Raw genomic sequence first — 20,225 nt, forward strand, 5'->3', positions numbered from 1 at the left:
GAAATATCCACAACTCATCTACCCCTTCCACTTTGCTAGAGGTCACTCAGAAGTAGCTAGGTAGCTCAGTGGATAGAGTACACGGCCTGGAGTGAGGAAGAGCTGAGTTCAGATGTGGCCTCAGACACTCACTAGCAGTGTGACCCTGGGCAAGTCACTTAACCTGTTTGCCTTAATCTACTGAAGAATGAAATGGTAAACCACTCTAATATCTTCTCCAAGAAAATGCCATATGGGGTCACAAAGAGTCAGACTGAACAAGAACAACAGAGGTTGCTCACAGGATGAGACTGATAGAGGGCCGTACACATCAGGTAACCCCCATGCACAAATGTTCTAAAGAGTTACAATATGCAGATCCTGCAGGGCTGGGGAACCTGCAGCCTCGAGGCCACATGTGTCCCTCTAGCTCCTCAGGCTGCACTTGAGCACCTAGAAGGACACACGTGGCCTTGAGGCCGCAGGTTCCCCACCCCTGAGTATACCTAAATATTTGCTTTATGAGCATTTTTTAAAAACAGTGTCTTTTGGAAAGGCAGCTACTATGAAAGAGCACCTCATTTGGTAATGAAGGACCTGGACGTCAACCTGTAATGGCAAGCAAAGTGGGACTTTTCCACTGTTTTTTCTTTTGGAGTACTTCTAGGCACTAAAGCAACCAAGTGCCTTTGATTGAGTCTTTGATTTAATCAAGAGCCTTTGATGACCTGCTTAAGTCACAAGAAAGCCTAAGTTACATGAGTTTGAGTCACATGGTTCTAATGTTCTCTGACCCTGAAACAGTGTATATATACTTGGAGGGTTAGCATTTTGCTTTGGGGTGCTCACTTATTGGAAGAACATTCCTGTGATTTTTTCCAGACAAGACTCTGGGTAGCCATTAAGGAGCCCCCTAGCTTTGAAAACCCAGATGTTGGTGTTTCTCTCTCTCTTTCTCTCTCTCTCTCGTAACTATGTATGTATTGCTATGGACAGATAGAAGCCCTGTCTACTGATTTGTGTTATTTGCTGTATTTCTGAGGAAAGCAACTTTAAAGGGTTTACCATCTCATTTTAATTAAACAACCTTTAAAGTTGCTTTCCTTAGAAAAGCAGATCAAAGAACCTGTGCTAGCAGCCCTCTTGTGTGCTGGTGTTATTGGCCTTACACCTCCACAGTAGCTGCAAGCAGCATTGTTGTTACACAAACCTGTTTCTAAGACTTAGTACCTGTGTGACCTTGAATGAGTAATAACTTCTTTAGCCATCACCTTCTTCCATCTTTAAATCAGGATGTTAGACTAGATGTCCTCTCTGATTTTGCAGAAGGATGTGGACAGGTTATCACACAGAATAAAGCATAACTGGGTTTTGAGTTTCACTTCATGAGGGTAAAAGATCACAGAGCCAACAAGTTAAGTATTTCAAGATATGATTTTCTGTTACAGGATGCTGAAACAAATGTGGGGCAAACGGAAAACAAGAGAACTATTGCGACCCAAGAACTTCCTCAGGAAACCCCAGAAGATAATGATGTGTTTGGTATGTACTCCAAGATCCAGAAAAGGGAGGGAGCCTTTTGAACAAATACACACAATATGTTATGTATGATGTTATATATTTAGAAATACATGAGAATATTATGTGTAGAGTACTGTTCATACCCAAAGAAAGGCATAGCTATAGTAATCAAGATAGCCAATATAGTATACTCGTAGTCTTCTTTTTGTGGTAGTTATAACTCTGTTTCTCCAGGCATGATTGTTTTTAAGTATAAGGATTTGTTGGGTGTTGAAAAAAACTAACATTTCCCATAGAAATGAGCAAATGAAGAAGTAAAAACACCAAAGAGTGTTTAACAGGTAACTTCTTTTTCCCCCCTAGTAAAAAGAACTTCTGTAGTTCTAAAAATCTGAGACTTTCAGGTATCATCAGAATAATGAGTGAATGGAAACAGGTTACAGGCTAAAGTCACTAAAATCTACTTTTCTTTAACCAAATTCAGTCTGATTTGTTGAATATCTATATTTTACCTTCCTTCTGGGCAAATGCCCTGTAAACCCCCACCCCCTTCTCAATGCTTGTTTATAAAATTGTTCTTTTGTACTCAATTTCTTACCAGCCCAGATTAAGATGGGAAATCTCCTTGTATCTCTTCTTCCTTGTTCTATTCTTTTGTCTCCCCTGCCCACCCATTCTTTCTCTGCAGAAGACTTTTGTTCAATTTTTCATTATCCTAAGACACCTGTGAAAATAAACACTGACCCAAAGACCCAAAGCCAGAATGAAATGTAGATGACCCTAATAGAAATCGGATAGTGAGTATAAAACAAATATAATACAATCCTGTTTGATTTTTATTTGCATCCATAGTAACTTGGTTCACAATTCTGAAAACAATTTGCTATGTGTGGACCTATGTTCCTATACGCTAGAAGCAGTGGATTTAATGAGAAGAGAACTACATTTAGAACCATAGCCTCAGATCCCACTTCCAAAAGGTGCTAGTTGTGATGAGGAAGGACCTTTCTGAGCTTAAGTTTTCTCAGGTGTTAAATGGGAATGATAATGCCTACTGTACCTACCTCAATGCATCGTTGCAAAGCTCAAACGAGATCGTGGGAACAAAGTGCTCTGTAAACCTTTAAGAGCTAGAGAAATGTCAGCTATTATTAGTGATATGAGGAAGGAGAGCTGAAGGAAGGAGAAAAGTCTGGGAGTTATTATAGCGTTTGTGCTGGTAAAGAGCAGCAGGGTCAAATCAGACTTTGTGAACTGAATAGAATTTCTGTAGACTCCATGAACCTTAAAATCAACTCTACTTAAAATTTAAATTTCTCTAAATGTTTTCTTAAAAATTCTTATTTATACTAACTGCTTGGAAGTGAACTTTTATGATATTCCCGTAAGATTATGAAGGAGCATCAGTGTAGGGTATCTATAGCTCATTCAGCTTTTACAAATTATGAGTATAAGTGATTTTATAATAATCTTAGCCAACTTCTCATCCTTCATGGAAATTAAATCTTACCTTTGATAATGGAATATTGACAGTCAGAAGATATAAAGACTGTTCCAAAGTATAGTGTAGCACATAGTAGGTGTTTAACGAATGTTTATTGACTATTGACAGTCTGTCTGATGGAATCGATGTCAAGCATGGATTCTGTTCTAATATAACTGGCTTTTCATTCATTTAGAAAGATGAAATAGTGGTTGATAGGCCTCTCCTTTCTGAGATGAACATTCACGACACAGGATCTCACAGAGGCAGCTTGGTGGCACAATGGATAGAAAACTGAACTTGAAATCAGTAAGATGTGACTTCAAGTCCTTTCAGAGACACTCACCAGCAGTGAGGCTTTGGACACATCTCTGCTTCTCTTAACCTCAAGCTCCTAATCTCTAAAAGACAAATCTCTTCTTCTCTTAACCTCAAGCTCCTAATCTCTAATAATAAGCACCTGCCTCATTGGGTTGTTGTGAGGATCAAACAAGATAATACCTATAAAGAGCTTTCTTTGCAAACCTTAAAGCACTGTAGAAATGTATAAAATTAGCTATTATCATCCATGTCAGAGTATACAAATGAACTTTAAAATTGGGAGCCAAGAGTATTTAAGACACATTCTTTCTTCAGAACAAATAATACCATAAACTTGTTTCTAGTATTTCTTACACTACTGTATATTCTTGGGAAGCACAACAAATTGAAATGCTCTTTAATTTTCCCCCTTCTAAACAGCATTTTGTCCTTCACCAGTATACTACCATAGACCCCACCTAGCTTCTGCATGACTGAGTATGACTTAGAACAGAAGGCAGATTTGTGGGAGTTCTGTAATCCTAGGTATATGCATTTCATATGACATGACATCACCTCTCTATCCATTCATGGCATTCCTCCTAGGTATCCAGGCTGATCGCCTTGGAGTCATTTTTGAACCTACCCATTTTGAGCTAGAAGGGGGGAAAGATGGAATAAACATTTATTAAGCTTATACTACACGCTAAGTGTGGTTCTAAGGACTTTACAAAATAACTAAAATAGCTAATATTTATGTAGCACTTACTATGTGCTCAGCACTATGTTAAATTTAGCACTTTCAATTATTATCTCCCTGGACCCTCACAACAACCTGGGGAGGTAGGTATTTTATTATAGATAGATAGATCTATGGGTATGTAGATATCTGTGTGTGTGTATTTATATGTATACGTACATGTATACACACACAAATATATCATACTTAGTCCTCACAAGAACCCTGGGGTATAGGTACTATTATTATTATTCCCATCTTACAATTGAGGAAACTGAAACAGGCAGAGGTTAAGTGACATACCCAGGGTCTCACAGTTCATAGGAAACTTGAGTTCAACTGGCTCATTTTGAGATGATGAATCTGAGGATACCCATTTTAGAGCATGCCTGAGATTTGAATTGAGGACCTCTGATTCCAAATTCAGTTGTTTTTTTTTTCCATTATGCTATACTGTCTCTGGGCAGCTAGGTAGTGCTGTGTATAGAGTACTAGGCTTAAGGTCAATATGACTTGAGTTCAAATTTGGCCTCAGACACTTACTGGCTGCATGACCCTGGTCAAGTCACTTAGCTTCTGGTTGCTGTGATCCATTGGAGAACAAAATGGGAAATCAATCTTTGCCAAGGAAACAAAGAATCAGACATGACTGAACGACTGAACAACAAACAATTCCACTTTCATCCTATAAGAGGGAGAGGAAAATATATACATCCTTAGAATGAAATGGTAATAATTATTCTTATATATTTATTACAGATATATAAATATCAAAACAGAGAATACTCTACTGTACAAGCAACAGGTAGAGAAAAGGTGTTGATCAGGACAAAAATATAAAATGCTAACAAGATGAATTAGTAAAAATTGGCTCTATCAGTTACTGAGACACATAATGAATATCTGAATTCGAGGGCTATGCAACAATCAGGAAGCCTTCCTGTGTAACCTTGTGATAGCCAGAGCAATTCAGTTGACGATACATTTATTTTTAAATTCTCTTTGACATTTCTATAGTTTTAGCCATTTTTAGAACCACTTGTATCTACTTTAAATATTCTCTGAGATCTCCCCTCCTAAAAATGTTGCATTTACACCATGATATTGTTTTGAATTATTGGAGCAAGAGAAAGAAAAACCGTGACTCCTCCAAGGAGCCTAGGGAACAATGTTTTTATCAAACTTTGTAGAACCGTGTTGTTTTGCTACAATTTGGTTACCTTGTTCGACACACCCAAATCCTTGAAAATTTTTGGAAGGCAGGTAGTACGAAACATTTATTCTAAGAGGGGGAAAAGGATATTTGCCACCATATTTTTAAACTTGATTCGTATAATTGCAAGATTTTTAATATTTTGTACTTAATTTCAACCATTTCTTTCCTCCTTGTTCCACAGTCATTTTAATCAACTAAAGAAAAGCTAGGAGGCAGATAGATGAGCTCTATCTGGTCTCCCTCACTGCCCTTAAATAGTGGTATGACTTTGGAAACTTGCTTAGTCTCTCATTCCACATCTGTAAAATGAAAGGAGTGGAGAAGATCTTCTCTAAGGCTCCTTTCAGAACTATTATTCTAAAACTCCATGATTCTAAGTAATGCTAATCTGAACAACTATCTGATCACTCCTAAAATCATATTTCTAGATGTCAAATTATCCAACAGGGGGCACCACTAGTCTCTTTAAAAAAATCAGTGAAACTTAAAATCCTTACCAACTTTTCTTACAAAGCTAAGAATTGAAAGAATGTCTTAACTATGTTTTGTGTCTCACATAATGAACACAAATATTCCCATTTAAATTCCACGCTATTCATACAAAAAGCATCTTTGTATTTCTGGTATGATGGAAAGAGCTCTTAAGAATTAGGGGACCTAGGTTGCTGCCGATGTGTCCTACCTATGTAACTTTAGGCAAGTGGGCCTCAGTTACCTCATCTAAAAAAATGTGGAATTTGGACTAGATATCTTCTGAGGTCTCTTCCAGTTCTATATATATGAACCTATGATCCAACACTCTCCATAAATCATTCACAGGTTCTATCAGGGCAAAAGTGCAGTTGGAACAATTATGAAATGTTTTATCATTTCATTATTCCGAAGCAATGCAATTATTTATCTACTTTTATCTTTAAACTTAGTGTACATTTGTGGAGCACAGCTTACAATCCAGTAAATTTTCTTGTATTTTAAGATAATTTTGGTTGGAATTGATTGGGAACAAATTCATTATGTGCATGATAAGCTTAGTTCTCCTATCACATAGTATACTGAAATATTCCGGCTTATTGTGTTGCTTACACCCTGAGCTGTAAGGAGCATACTTTCACAAAGAACAGTGATACCTTTTTACACAATAGAAGGAACACAAAAAATACTTTTAGTTTTTATCATTTATTTAACATTTAATCACAGCTTTTAAGAAACTCTATGGAACAGACAAGTATAACTGTATTTTTTTTTAGTGGTAGTGCAGCTTTGCTTTAAAAAAAAATTAAGTGTCTAGTCACTCTAAGGGAAAGAAATCCTGAGTCAGCCAAGATGGTTCCATTCAGATAGGCATCACTAGACTAGACCCAATATCCTTGTCTACTCCCCAAATCCTAATGCAAACCTCATGTGGACTCCAGGACTAATAAAGACACCTAGAAATCCCTACCACACACTCACATATGCACATACCCCATGCACCATAACGATGATGATGATCAAAGATGCAGAGACACAGGCGCAAGCACAACCCATAAGTACCATACTGGCCTCAGCTGGTCCATTGCCAGAATACAATCCTTACTTTCCACCTTAAAGCTCTTCTCTTTACAACATCCACTGAAACTTACCAGATGCTGTTTCACCACCAGGAAGACTGGTTTGATCCAAGAGATACCCTAACAGTTCTTTCCATCATCTGGCTCCTTTAAATACCCCGGGGGCCATGCCATTGCCATCAGTTACCCCTTGTTTCAGCTGTTTCCCATAGTGCTCATTCTTTTAAATAGTTTCCCATACAGAGTGTGCCGTCCTTCACCTTCGTTCTGCTAGTTTTCTATCCTCCCCACTGCACTGACAAAAAAATTAAATTAGGAATGATGTTAATGTTTATTTTATAATACACTCTAAGATATCCAGATATTGTGTCATTCTAGGCTTTCTGAACAGGCAGGAATTGATTCCTTCGTAATCAGACTTCAGGTGTTTAGCAGATCATTTTCAGAAGTTACAAATAATTTGACGTTCACTCAGATGTAAATTGAGAACAAATTAATGTACTATCATATCTAAAGCTTGAGATTTAAATGTGAGTCAATAGCCCTATCACTAAAACAGCAAACAGGACAATGAAATGTATAGCTAGACATAATTTCCCCTCATAGTCAAATAATCATGTCTTTCTAAAGAATTATGCCTTAATGACCAGTCTCCATCTCAGAGAACAGATGATGAAAGACATTTCCCTACATTTAGTGGCGAGTTACTATCAGACATGGTCACTTTGCCTATTGATTTTGCAAAGTCATTTGTTTTTGTTTTGAACTGTTCAGTGAGGGTTGGAGGACTGTTATACCAGGAAATAGATAACATACAGCAAAATAAACCAAAAAAATTTTTCAAAAAGTTTGATTCCTGATTTGGATCAGAAATTGGGGAGGGTAGGGATGATAGTGCATAGAGAACAGCAATAAAAAATTTTAGAAAGACAGATGGTATGGTGAAAAGCAGATTGGGCTTGAAGTCAGAGGACCTGGCTTAAAAACCCAAATGTCACAAATCCCAGGTCTTTGAAAGGGACATAATAAGACTTATAATACCAGCTTCCCAGGGTTGTATAGGATTCAAAAATATATGTGATCTTTTTAAAATAACTTAAACAAATGCAAACTCAACTAGTCTTATAAATTTGTTTCCCTGTGGAAACATCCCCAAAATTATAGTGGTGTGAATACTCCCTTAACAGATGCATGCTGTAACCCCTTTCCTCCTTATCATCAGCACTAATAGAGATAATAATAGATAACATTTATTTACAACTTTAAAATTTGTAAAATATGTCTGTGTCATCTCACTTGATCTTTGAAACAATTCTCTGAGTGAGGTATGTACTACAGGTACTATTATTATCCCTACTTTATATATTAGTAAATTGTAACCTGTTCACGTATTATGCCACAGGGCTGATCAGGCCAGTGTTCTAGTAGGTCTGAAATTGGACCAAAATGAGACACTTGTAGTCCATCTAATGGTAACAAAAGGAAGGATAGTTAACAAGGATTTTCAGTGAGAATACCATATTAGTTCAGATGAATGCAGCTCCCCAGTCCTTCAGTCAAGCATCCATGAATAACTAGAGCTTCTCTTGACTTTTTGTACTCAGGTGGCCAGAAAACCTTTAGTCCCTAACCCAATTAAGTCTAACGGAGGCTTTCAATACCTTTTAAGAAAAAGAACTGGCTCAGCCCACATGAGAACTGTTATAGATATTATGCCTACCAGACTATGGCAGACTTTTTAATAAGTTGCTTAGGAAAAAAAAGTCATTATTTGGAATTTAGCCTTATAGGAAAGAGCCTCTACAATCTTGGTTGCTGAATAATAGTCATAGAAAACATCAAAAGTTACATGCAGTGGCACAGTGAGTAGAGCACTCGACCTGGAGTCAGGAGGACCTGAGTTCAAATGTGACTTCAAACACTTGATACACCTTACTACCTGTGTGACCTCGGGCAAGTCACTTAACCCCAATTGCCTTGCCTTCGCCTCTCAAAAAAAAAAGTTACATGCCTAAGTCTCTTCCGTACAACCTGCCGAAACTTATGCCCTTTGTCATAGCATTCAAGGACCTATGGTCACCTGCATTCTAGGTATAATATGTTATCTACGGGAAAGCATGTTTTGGGTTCCAAATGACTGACAGCACAGTGCTTGGCACAACTCCTGGCACAGAGAAGGGGCTTAATAAATGTTCATTAACTGACTTAAAAATTAAGTTTCAGATACAGTTCATTCATAAATTGGGGGTTAACTGTATTCAAATGGTTAGTTTTAGCAATCCACTCAAGATTGCTTCATTTTGCCTCAAACAAAATTATGCTATGCTGAAAGTTGAACACTCATTCTTTGAAAGCTTTCATACTGTTAAATTTAATCTTTTCAAGTATATATCATGGAAATCTATAAAATAAGATCTGTTTCTAGAATGTCATTATAAAGTAAGGGGAAATATCTTCACAGTGATGTTTTGATATTAAAATGGACATTCTTTCCAAGCCCATGGTTTCTTTGGTGTCAAAAATTCGTACTGAGCAACTTTCTGTCTTTGTAGATCACTACTTTCTATGAAACTCATAGTATTAAGAGGCTTACCTCAGAAACTAAAAGGTTAAGTGACTTGCCCAGGATCATACAGCTCAAAGGTGTCCAAGGAGGGACTGGAAATTAGGGCTTCCTGACTCAGAGGCCAGCTTTTTCTCCACTACACCAAGGTTTCGCTCAAACAAGGACGTAAGCAACTTAAAATAAAATGTGATATTTCTTCCCTTTCCCTTTTTCTTTTTTTTTAAGAACAAGGAAAAGAGAAGTGAAAAGGACTATTTTTGACTCCACACATTGGTGCTTATGTAGAAATATCCTGGTAGTGACAAGCATACAGTTCCTTGGAGCCTTGTCTTTATCCCAGCCTAGCACTCTTAAGAATGCTGTCTTTTATATTGATGGCCTACTGAGCTCCACCACCACTCACATCTCCTTTCTTGTGCCCTTGTCCCTTCACATGGACATTTTCTGTGTCATTCTCCCATATTAGTAATTGAATTGTGGAAGATGTTTGCTCAATTCTTTAATATTATGAGGTGCAATGAAACCTCACCTAACCAGTGACTTAACTTTCCAGAACTCTCAGGCTTTTGGAACAATTCTTGGCTCAGACATTCCATTCCTTAACAGTAGATTTTCTCCTTGTCTGGCCTTGCTCCATGACAGCTTCCAAAAGAAAAAAATAATCTACCTCTTCGAGAGAAGAAGCAGCCTCTAAGCATCCAGTAACAATGGATCATAGCCAAGAATTGCTAAAGACCTGAAGATAACAGCCAGTGAGCTGAGATCCATCAGTTACATTACATGGAGAGAAGAATTCTAGAGAGTTGTCAACATCTATAAAAACGAACCTTTTCGTAAGAAAGCCTGCCAGCTTGGGAGACGTAACTAGAGATAAGGAAAAAAGGATTGAGGGCGGGAAAAGATTATCTAGCCCATAACTGATCAGGATCCCCCTTAGCAACATTGCCTACAAGTGGTCATCCAACCTCTGCCTAAAAACCTCCAAGGATGGGCACTGCTTCCTGAAACAACATCCTGCTTTTAGGCAGCTGTATACTTTTCATGGAAGATGACGGTGGAGACAGCATAAGCTGAAAAAGAAGGGAAGAGAGCACTATTGGCAGTACCAATTACAAGTCGTAAACAGGGTAGAGAATAGGAGAAGAAGTAAAAGTGAACTGGTAATGAAGTTAGAATAAGTATTGGTGAACAAGCAATACAAAAGAACCAAGGAAATCCAAGGAGCCATTCTATGGTGTAGATGATAAGTACTCCAGCAAAGTTAAAGAGCAAAGAAACATAAAAATATTGTGAAAGCTTAGAAGAGAAAATAGACATCTCTACATGACTTGAAATATATATGCAAAGGCAAATGTTAAAGGATCAATATAATATTGATTCACTTATTTAGAAAAGGTTCATTGAAATTATTTACAGATCCTGAGTCACCCAGATTTGTGAAGGAATGTCATATAATATACCAGTCTAAATTAAACCATGTTTATATGAATGGTTTAAATGGGGAAAAAAAAAATCTGAGACCATCCAGAGATGATCTCAGTGTGTTTCAGAAAGACAAAAGAAATTTTTTTTGGGCAACATGCAATTGGCTCAGAGCTTACTTTTGGAATGGTGGGTTTCGTTCTTCCACTAGCCATTTTCAAGCCTTGAGTGATTGATTTTACTTCCCTCTTTCCTCTTTAAACTTCTCTTTAGTCTGAGAGAGGGTCTTGAAGAACTTCTGCATTCTAAAGATACTATATTCCTCTAGCTCTTGCCTGAACCAAACCAACAGCCTTGAGCTTTTACTTTGCAGGTAGCTGGTAGTTGCCATTTGCAGTTCTGAGCTTTAAAGGCTTTCTCTGCTCTCCATGTGGGATCACTGTAGCTAAGAGTCCTTAGTTCTTAGGGATAGCCCAGTTGATCTTCCAGCCTGTTGCTGCTAGCTTTCTCTCTAGGTACTCCTTTTCCCCAGACTTCTCTGAAGGAAGTCCTGTGAATCAAGAAAGACTGGTGGGAAAAAAAATACCCAGACATGTTCTCTCATTATCAAATAAAAGATTTGAGTTATAAGGGACCAGAGCGCATATTGCAGAAGAACTAAAGCCCAAAGAGGTGTGGAAATTGTTCAGGGACGCAGAGGTAAAAGTAAGTAGCAGAACTTGGATGTGAACCCAGTTCTTTTGACTCCCAAACCAGCTCTCTTTCAATTGTGCTACGCTATCTCTTATAGAAATCTATACAGGCATTTTGGCTACATGCCATGAATAGGGAGACCAGCAAGACTGGCTTCAGTATGTAAAATGAGTTTACAACAAAATTTTACATGTATGCAGAATATTTTGACTGGTGCTGTGTTGCTGAGTCTTTCTCTGTCCATAACCACTTTCCGTAAAATCAGCATTAATGAGGGTTTGGCCACTGAGGGTCTGGTCCTTGGAGCAGGGATGACAGGCTCCATCTGCTGCTAAACTATGTGGAAGCTGTAGTGAGCCTGCTTCTGAAACAGGTGATAATGCAGAATGGAAGGGCCCAACTCTCTACTTCAAAGCAAGTAAAAGTATTCGATGACTAATTGTCATCCTCTTTATGAGTGGGCAAGAAAAGCCTTTTGACTGGAATGTCAAACAGAACTGAATATGCATTCTCCTAGGACTGAGTTTCCATTGGCCAGGCCCTAGATTTTGATCTAGCTAGTAGGTTAAACCTGTAATATTCAAATTCAGTATTTCCAACTCAATATTCTGGTTAAATACAGAAATTACTTACCTAAATGCTTTCCTTCAAATGAAAGAGGTGAATTACCTGAGTACATTGCATCCAGGTTTAAATTAACTAGAAGATTTCAGACCATGAGCATAACTAAACATGACATTTAGCTTCCACAGGGTATGAATATTATATTGCTGAAGCCCTAACAGGTTGACATCTGGTTAAAAAAATTCAAATGTGGTAGGAGAAAGGGAAAACCATTCTCTACCCTCATGTTTTCCTTGTCTACGTTAATATTTATATTACCTGATACCAATGATTTGTGTTTTATCCAACTTGGAAAGAAGTCATGAAGCATTGGCCTTGCTTTAGGTGTTTTCCCTATCAGAAATTGCCAAAAACGTTTATAAAAGGTGTGCATCTTGGGTAAGCTAGACTGTGTGCTCAATACTCTCACTGCTAGTCTTCCCCTCAACAGAGTCTACAGCAACAAGAAAACATTTCTCTCGAAGTGAAATTGGATGAAAATGCATAGCAAGAGTAGTAGCCATGAAGTCACAAAAGAACAAACTGATGAGTATGTGTGTAAAGAAAGCTTAGTTTTATGGATATGAACTGCATGTCTCTTTTAGCTCTAGCATCTGACTCCCTGAATCATATATGAGACAGTATCCTGGAAGCACCAAACCTCACAGATCAAGGGCCCATGGATATATCCTATTTGTCTGCAGTTTCTTGAGAGCAGAGTTTGTCATGTCTGTCTTTGAAGCCTTAGCATTTGGCACACCATTTTGCACATAGTAGGCATTTTAAAATGTTGAATTCAGTTGAATTCATCATAGTATCGAGCAACAAGCATTTATTAAGCACTTACTAAATACTCTGTACTAATTAAGCAAAAAGAAAGGCAGCCCTTTCTCCTCAAGGAAATTACATTCCAATGAGTGAAGACAGTACATAAAAAGGAGCTGAAATACAGTGGAGGGAAAGGAGATGATCCAAGAGAGTCAGGAGCACAGCTGGAGGGAATGAAGTATGTCTGGCCTGAGCCTGTCCCTAAAATGGAGGTTCTGGAAGGAATTCACCAAAGGGAGAAGGGACTGGCAGTTTATCAAGCCCTTAATAAATGTGTATTGATGGACTGACTGGGTGGTTAGTTGATTGACTGACTAGCTCGGCATGTTGGAGGGGTGTTCCAGGGGGATTAGTCAGCTAAGTCATGGTGGCAAGGTAGAGAGTCAGAAACAAAACTGGGATGAGAATGAAGCAAGGAATTGCTTTAGGCAGTGGAAGATGCTAAAGATGGAGAAAGAAGAGAAGGAATGGAACTTTCTAGTTCACTATGAATAATGACATCATTTAGCATGATTAATAAAAGTTTCATGAACTTGAAATTTGTTTCTCTCTGCACCCCTTTGTTGATCCTAACCCTTCAAAGTGAAATGTATTACTTAGAGTTATTCCAGGTCATTATGGCCACAGAAGGACAAGTGAATATAAGAAGAAAAAAACAAAGAGAATACACAATCTTAGAATAGTACAAATAACAGATGTGATGGGTTTTGGCCAGTGGTTAGCAACAAGTACTAGCATTCAATCCAGCATTGGTCAGAGTACTCCTTACAAGCTGAAGTCTATCTCTGTTCTACCCCTTTGTCTTACTCATTACGGCCCTAATGCTGTTGCTATCTAGGTCCACTGTATACATGATTTCAAAGAGCAAGCTACTTCATATCGCAGCTTTCTGCCCAATCCCAGCCCCCTAATCTTTGTCATTTGTGTTTTCTGACTCATCCATGATAGAGAACTGTGAGCTGGTCAAGGGAGGCCAGCGGAATCTTGAAAGCAAGCTAAGCTTCTTCCTCATTAGGTTTCCTCCTATGATAAATAGCAAGGATCAGTCCTTTTGCATCTTTCTACCTTCCTAATGAAGCATCTTTTCCTTTCTCTTCTTCAAATTATTTTTCTTTCTTTAAAGATAGTCTCCAATATTCTCAGTATAGTCTTCTTCCTCCCACCCCCAATTTTTTTAATAGAGGAAAATGAAAATTGTGTGCCTATGGCCACCTAACATGATTATTGAATATGTCCTCTGACTCACTTATCCTTAATGAAGTGCCACTCCATAGATCTAGGAAGCATTTAGATATCTCTTGTATTAGGTGATTCCTAATGAGCTACAGTAGGCTTCACCAGTAAATGGTAGGTAGATTTTACAAATGGAAAATGGGATATGACATCCCTTTTATCAGATTTAATTTCACCATTAGGGAGGTAAGAGGCAGTTTAGAGATGCATACATCACTCACTGTAATGCAATCTGAGTAGATGGGTGTAATTTAGATCCATCAAAATTGGAGTATTTCATTAGGGTGAGCTTCTCGTATCAGTTATTTTTTTTTGATGCTGTTACAGTTTCCAGGGGGAAATAGGGTTGAAAGAGGGATATCTTTCAGCAAAGGAGTTAGTAGAAATATAAATATTCCATCACTGCATTTTCCTTGAAGGTTTATATGTGTTTTGGGGAAGGGCATAGAGATTTCTGTTAAGAATGCTTTTTGAACTAGATCTCAATGACCTTGTTCTCATCCACAGAACTAACACGGTGTAGGAAGCACTACAAGTAAACATTTAACATAGGAGTACCAGAAACAACTGGAATTTAGGATTAGAAAACCATACTTTTGGAAGAGAAAAAAGCGGGGGTGGGGGGGCGGGGAAGATTCATTTGAGGTATTTAAGATTCTATGCCTTGGCCTCAATGTAATAGCAGAAAGTAAATTCTAAGGGAGCTCCTGTTCATGCTCTTAATTCCATTTTGATGAAAACAAATACATCTATAACCACAGGAATATTTTAAAAGAGGAAAGAGGTATACTATTGTCAACTCTGATTTATATATTGTGTTGTAGCAATCACATGTGAGGAAAGTACTGATGTTTCAGAGGCCATGATAGAAGCTGAAACATGTATATGTATAGTCATAGAGCAGGATGTTCAGCAACTCATTTTATCTAGAATGAACTTTCTGTATAGAAGCAAATTATGTCTTTGAAGTAAAAACAAAGTCTAGCTCTGGTTTTACTTACAAGTGTGATGTTGGCAAACAGCACTCATGCCTTAAAGTTAAAATTTAAAAGGCTTTAACATTCCCACTAAGGAAAAAATAAAATTTGTCTTCTGAAGGTTTGCATGGTACAGCATGACCAGGTGGGTGTGTTTTTCTTTTAAGAATGTTTGTTAGATATAATTATATCAAGTGTTGGTGTTGGTTGCCTTGTAGGGTTCCTTATATGGGGTTCTTAGCAGGTCTTCTTAATTTTTTGTGTCATGGGCCCTTTCGGGAATCTGGTGAAACCTATAGACCCTTTCTCAGAATAATATTTTTAAATGTACAAAATCAAACTTAGAAGATTATGGAGGATACCAATTTTATTGAAACACAGTTATCAATTTTTTTAATTGCAGACTCCAGAGCAAGAACCCTTACTCTGAGAAATAAGGTTCCCAGTTCTGATTTCTCAACACAATATATGAAATCTTGCCACCCCCCGCAATAGTTTACTTCACTTTAATTTTAAATAATATGAATATAAAATCACAAAGCATCACTGGAAGCCAGGGGGAGGGAGGAAGCAGTGGATGTCAGGAGAAATGTCATGGAGGGGAAGGCAGTCTCGTAGAACATCTTTGGTAGAGTGAGGGCAATATTAGAGGAAATGCCAGCTAGGACTGAGCCACCAAGAAGGTGGCTGAAGACTATAATAAATGAAATTGTTACAACTCCTTGAAGTTTGAAAATCCATGTTCTGAAAACTATTGTGTCAGTTTAGTATAACTCAGTCGAATCTGGGTAATAAGGAACCTGTGTTCATTGGGATGATACAGTGGATAGAGTCCTAGACCTGGGGTCAGGAAAACCTGAGCTCAGATTCCACCCCAGACACTTAACTAATAGTGTGAGATCCTTTATCATTTTGAGTCCCAATTTCTGCAACTGTAAAATTGGAGTAATAATAGCCCTTCCTCCCAGGGCTGTTGTGAGTATCAAACGAGATGATATTTGTTAGGTGCTTTGGGTCACACAGCTAGTAAGTGTCCGAGGCCAGATTTGAACTCAGAAAGATGAGTCTTCCTGATTCTAGGCCCAGCACTCTATCCACTGTGCCACCTAGCTGCCCCGCCTGACACATACTAGGAACATAATAAATGCTTCCTTCCTTTCCTCCTTCCTTCTTTATAGTCATTATCAGTCCTTGGATTCATGCATCTAGTGTCCTATGCTTTTCCTTTTCCTCTTTCCCAGCAGAATATGCTAGCTAAGAGGAAATATGTTTGGCAAATACCAGTCATGATTTGTAAGTAATCCAATTGTTGGGGAAAGTTTTCAAAGACTAATAATGATCTTTTGCAGTATCTGAAAATTTGTGGAGTCAAGAAATGAATAAAATCTTAAAGCTTATATTGCCCATTAGCAGAATTATTTTTTTTGCTTCTGCATAAACCAAAAGATGTTCTATGCTTAACAATTTTAAATCAATGCTTGTTTCCATAGTAACACGTATTCTTAGTTTCAGTAGTTTAAAATGGACAACAGTTTCAGAACATGAATATTTTAAAATAAATCTCTCTACAAAAAAATACAAAAATTAATGATCCAGAAAAAAATTACTTAAGCATCTAAGGGTCTTGTCACCTAAAACCAAAAAAAGATTTATAAATCATATAAATATGTCCTTGAAATGTTATTTAGTTTGCTTTGGGTAATAAATCAAGACTATTTTGATGGACCAACCTGTATGATTCTGGTATTTTGTGTTGTTGGGGTTTTTTTAAAACTATAAAGTACATGAATTGGATTGAATGATCCTGTATAATTCCTTCCAGTTCTAAATGTTCTGTGGCTCCAACCCATCAGTGAGCAAGCATTTATTAAGCACCTGCTATATGCCAGGCAGGGCAGGTAGGTGGTGCTAGGGCAGCTAGATATGGATAGAGCACTGAGCATGGAGTCAAGAAGACTTAATCTTCTCGAGTTCAAATCTGGCCTCAGACACTTACTAGCTGTGTGACCCTGGGCAAGTCACTTAACCTTATTTGCCTCAGTTCCTCATCTGTAAAATGAGCTGGAGAAGGAAATGGCAAACCACTCCAGTATCTTTGTCAAGAAAACCCAAATGGGTTCATGAAGAGTTGAACATGACTGAACAACAATATGCCAGGAACCTGCTAAGCTAATTTTATGCCATAGAAGCATATTCATACTCCAACCAGGGGTTTGAAATTGAAGCTCACAATTAAGCAAAGGCAAAGATAGCACTTAAACTTTCATCTTTAATTTTAAACATCAGTGGCAGGAATATTTCTTGGTGTTATTGCTTAACAGTTCCAACCTAGGAGATTATTAAACTGTTACCTTGCCAATTAATTTTTTGCCTAGAAATTCCCCTCCAAAAAATAGTTCTGCTTTTTTGAAATAGCGCAAATTTATTATTTAATCACCTTCTAATAAACACGTGATCAACAGAAGAGGGATGGATTTGAAGGGAAAGATAATGATTTCAATTTTGAATATGTTGTTTGGTGGATAGAGCACTGGGTCTGGGGTCAGGAAAATATGAGTTCAAATTTAGTCAGACACTTACTAGCTGAGTGATCCTGGGCAAGCCACTTAACTTCTGTTTGCCTCAGCCTCCTCCTCTGTAAGATGGGGATAATAACACCCACATACCAGGTTGTTGTGAGGGTCAAATGAGATAATAATTATAAAGCATTTAGTGCAGTGTCTGACACTTTTTAAGTACCATATAAATCTTAGCTATTATTATTAAAATGCCTTTGTGAGGTTCACACAATGAATCTTGAAATTGTGGTAGAAAAGGTACCAAGGTTTTCATTTTAAGATAAAATCTTCAAAGACCAACTGTAGATGCCTTTCTCTTTATTTTCTCTTTTAAGTATTAGTACGATAACATCATAAAATGTTATAACTGCCTCTAGTATCAGAACAAATTATGTCCAAAATGTTTCCTTAATTAGAAAAATAAGTATATTTATCAATATCAATGTTTGTAAGTATGACACATCCAATTGAAATAAAAGGAAGGAGTTTACTTTCAACCGAATCTTTGTATGCTGTATCTTGATATCTTTTCTCCTTTTCCATCGATTTCATTAAACTATTGTTTGGAGGGAAAAAAGTTCTTCATAGCAATATTTTTTCTGACCTAATGTCTAAATATTTCTCTGGAAGTTACATAATAAAAAAAATTTGAAGGGAGAAATTTTATAGCTTTTTTCCATTAAAAAATAGCAGTAACTGCCAGTAGCTGGTACAAGGGCTGATACTGTGTGGGTACTTTCTCAACCTTAGAATGCCATTACTGAAAAGCAGATATTGTGCCAAGATCCATCCATCAGTGCTGCCGTGTTATACAGTTTGTCACCATTGTTCTGCGTGGTGCCCTGAGTCACATCTAGTACTATGGTACAGATTTGCAACTGTTCCAGAAAAAAAAAGACATTTAAAAATAACTGCCTTGTTAATATTTTTAAAAAATTTTTATATGCATACATACTTTTAAAATATATAAACTTTATATATAATGTTATACATACATATGTACATATATCACATTAAAAGTCATAGCTAGCAACATCAGTGCTTCTGTGCAAAATTAGCCAGCTCAACTTTAGCTTATTTTTTTTAAAGAACTACAATTTCTGATTTTAATCTTTTTAAAATTTTTTTTTTATTTTTTTGGAGGGGAGAAGGCAGGGCAATTGGAGTTAAGTGACTTGCCTAAGGTAACACAGCTAATAAGTGGGTCAAGTGTCTAAGGTCACATTTGAACTCAGGTCCTCCTGACTCCAGGGCCAATGCTCTACTCACTGTGCCACCTAGCTGCCCCTGATCTTAATCTTTTACGAGGTCAAGATAAAAAGATATCTCTAAAGACTTCCAATGATCAACATATATGTACCTGTTGTACAGAGGAAAGAACACTTCATCAGGAGCCAGAGGTCATTGGTTCAAAATTCTGTCTCTGCCAATTATTGCCTTTATGATACTGGGCAAGTGACTTCCTTTTTTGTACCTCGGTGTCTTCATCTATAAATTGAGGTGGGGAGAAGGGTGTACTAGATGAGCTCTGAGGTCCCTTCCTGCTTCAAAACTATGATTATAGAATCCTTTACATTTTTGGATATTTAACCTGGAAAAGATCAAGGTTGGTGGGGAATAGGATATAATGATGCTTTTCAAAAACTTGAAAGATTGTCATACGGAAGATGGATTGGATTTATTCTGTTTAGCCTCAGAGGAGAGAACTATGACAAATGGGATGTTATAGCTGGGTCTCATGATTGAGAGAGAGTTTGGATTGTAATGACTTCCTTATAGCTCTAAGGTTCTGTAGTTCTACAAAATGAAAATAGTCTTCAGTAAGCAGTGTGGCTTAACTGTTTGAGAATTATAGAAATCAAACTCTGAGAGTTATTTATGCAAAGACAGGATAAAAAGACACAATTTAATCTTTTAAAGCAAATAATTGTAAAAGTCACCGTCATAAGTTACTATTACTCTTGATAGTAAAGTCGTTAAATAATCAATTACCCATTCTTTTCCCTAAGCCTTTCAGGGATAACAAATTCTCATTTATCCCTATTCTCTTTTCACATTACCTTCTTGCTAACCCTTCTATTGTTTAGATTTTGATTCTTTTTAAGTAAAAAAAGGTCACCCGCTGCCCTGTGCCAATTTCATCATCTCAGAGGCTTTGAGGGCACTCCCTCCCTAGCTTCCAGAAAGACTCTGTTTGACTTCTAAGTTTTTATTTTTTATTAACATGAGATCTCTAAGGGATTCCAAAGTGGCCCTTGGATCCAACATGAATCTAAATTCTCCCACACTCACTTTTCTTTCAGCAAGAGCATGCATTTATCTTCTGCATTTAAAATGGTAGAATTATTCACTGCAATCTTGAAACCAGCCACTGAAGTGAACTTTTGATCTTACCTCATATTTCTGAGCACTCATTCTCAGCATGCCTTAAAGTTCTCATTAAGGCCAGAAATTCACAACAGTCTGAACATTCTTACAAGTGCACTGAAATTTGTATTATCCATATGTTTTTCTAGCAGCCTATCTCTAAAATATTAGCTAATCACACCTCTGTTCT

The 20,225-nt window shown here is 37.4% G+C and overlaps 1 protein-coding gene across 6 annotated transcripts in view; it reads left to right on the forward strand.

Moving 5' to 3' along the window:
* Positions 1-20,225, forward strand: part of LOC118845333 (myelin basic protein) — a 236,933-nt gene that overhangs the window by 131,055 nt on the left and 85,653 nt on the right. For all 6 annotated transcript variants that reach the window (XM_036753250.1, XM_036753231.1, XM_036753257.1 and 3 more), the window contains exon 3: positions 1,428-1,521. In XM_036753250.1, the coding sequence (XP_036609145.1) occupies positions 1,428-1,521 (94 nt within the window). The remainder of the gene's footprint in view (positions 1-1,427; positions 1,522-20,225) is intronic.

The sequence above is a fragment of the Trichosurus vulpecula genome, chromosome 1 (assembly GCF_011100635.1).
Source record: "Trichosurus vulpecula isolate mTriVul1 chromosome 1, mTriVul1.pri, whole genome shotgun sequence".
Taxonomy (NCBI): Eukaryota; Metazoa; Chordata; class Mammalia; order Diprotodontia; family Phalangeridae; genus Trichosurus; species Trichosurus vulpecula.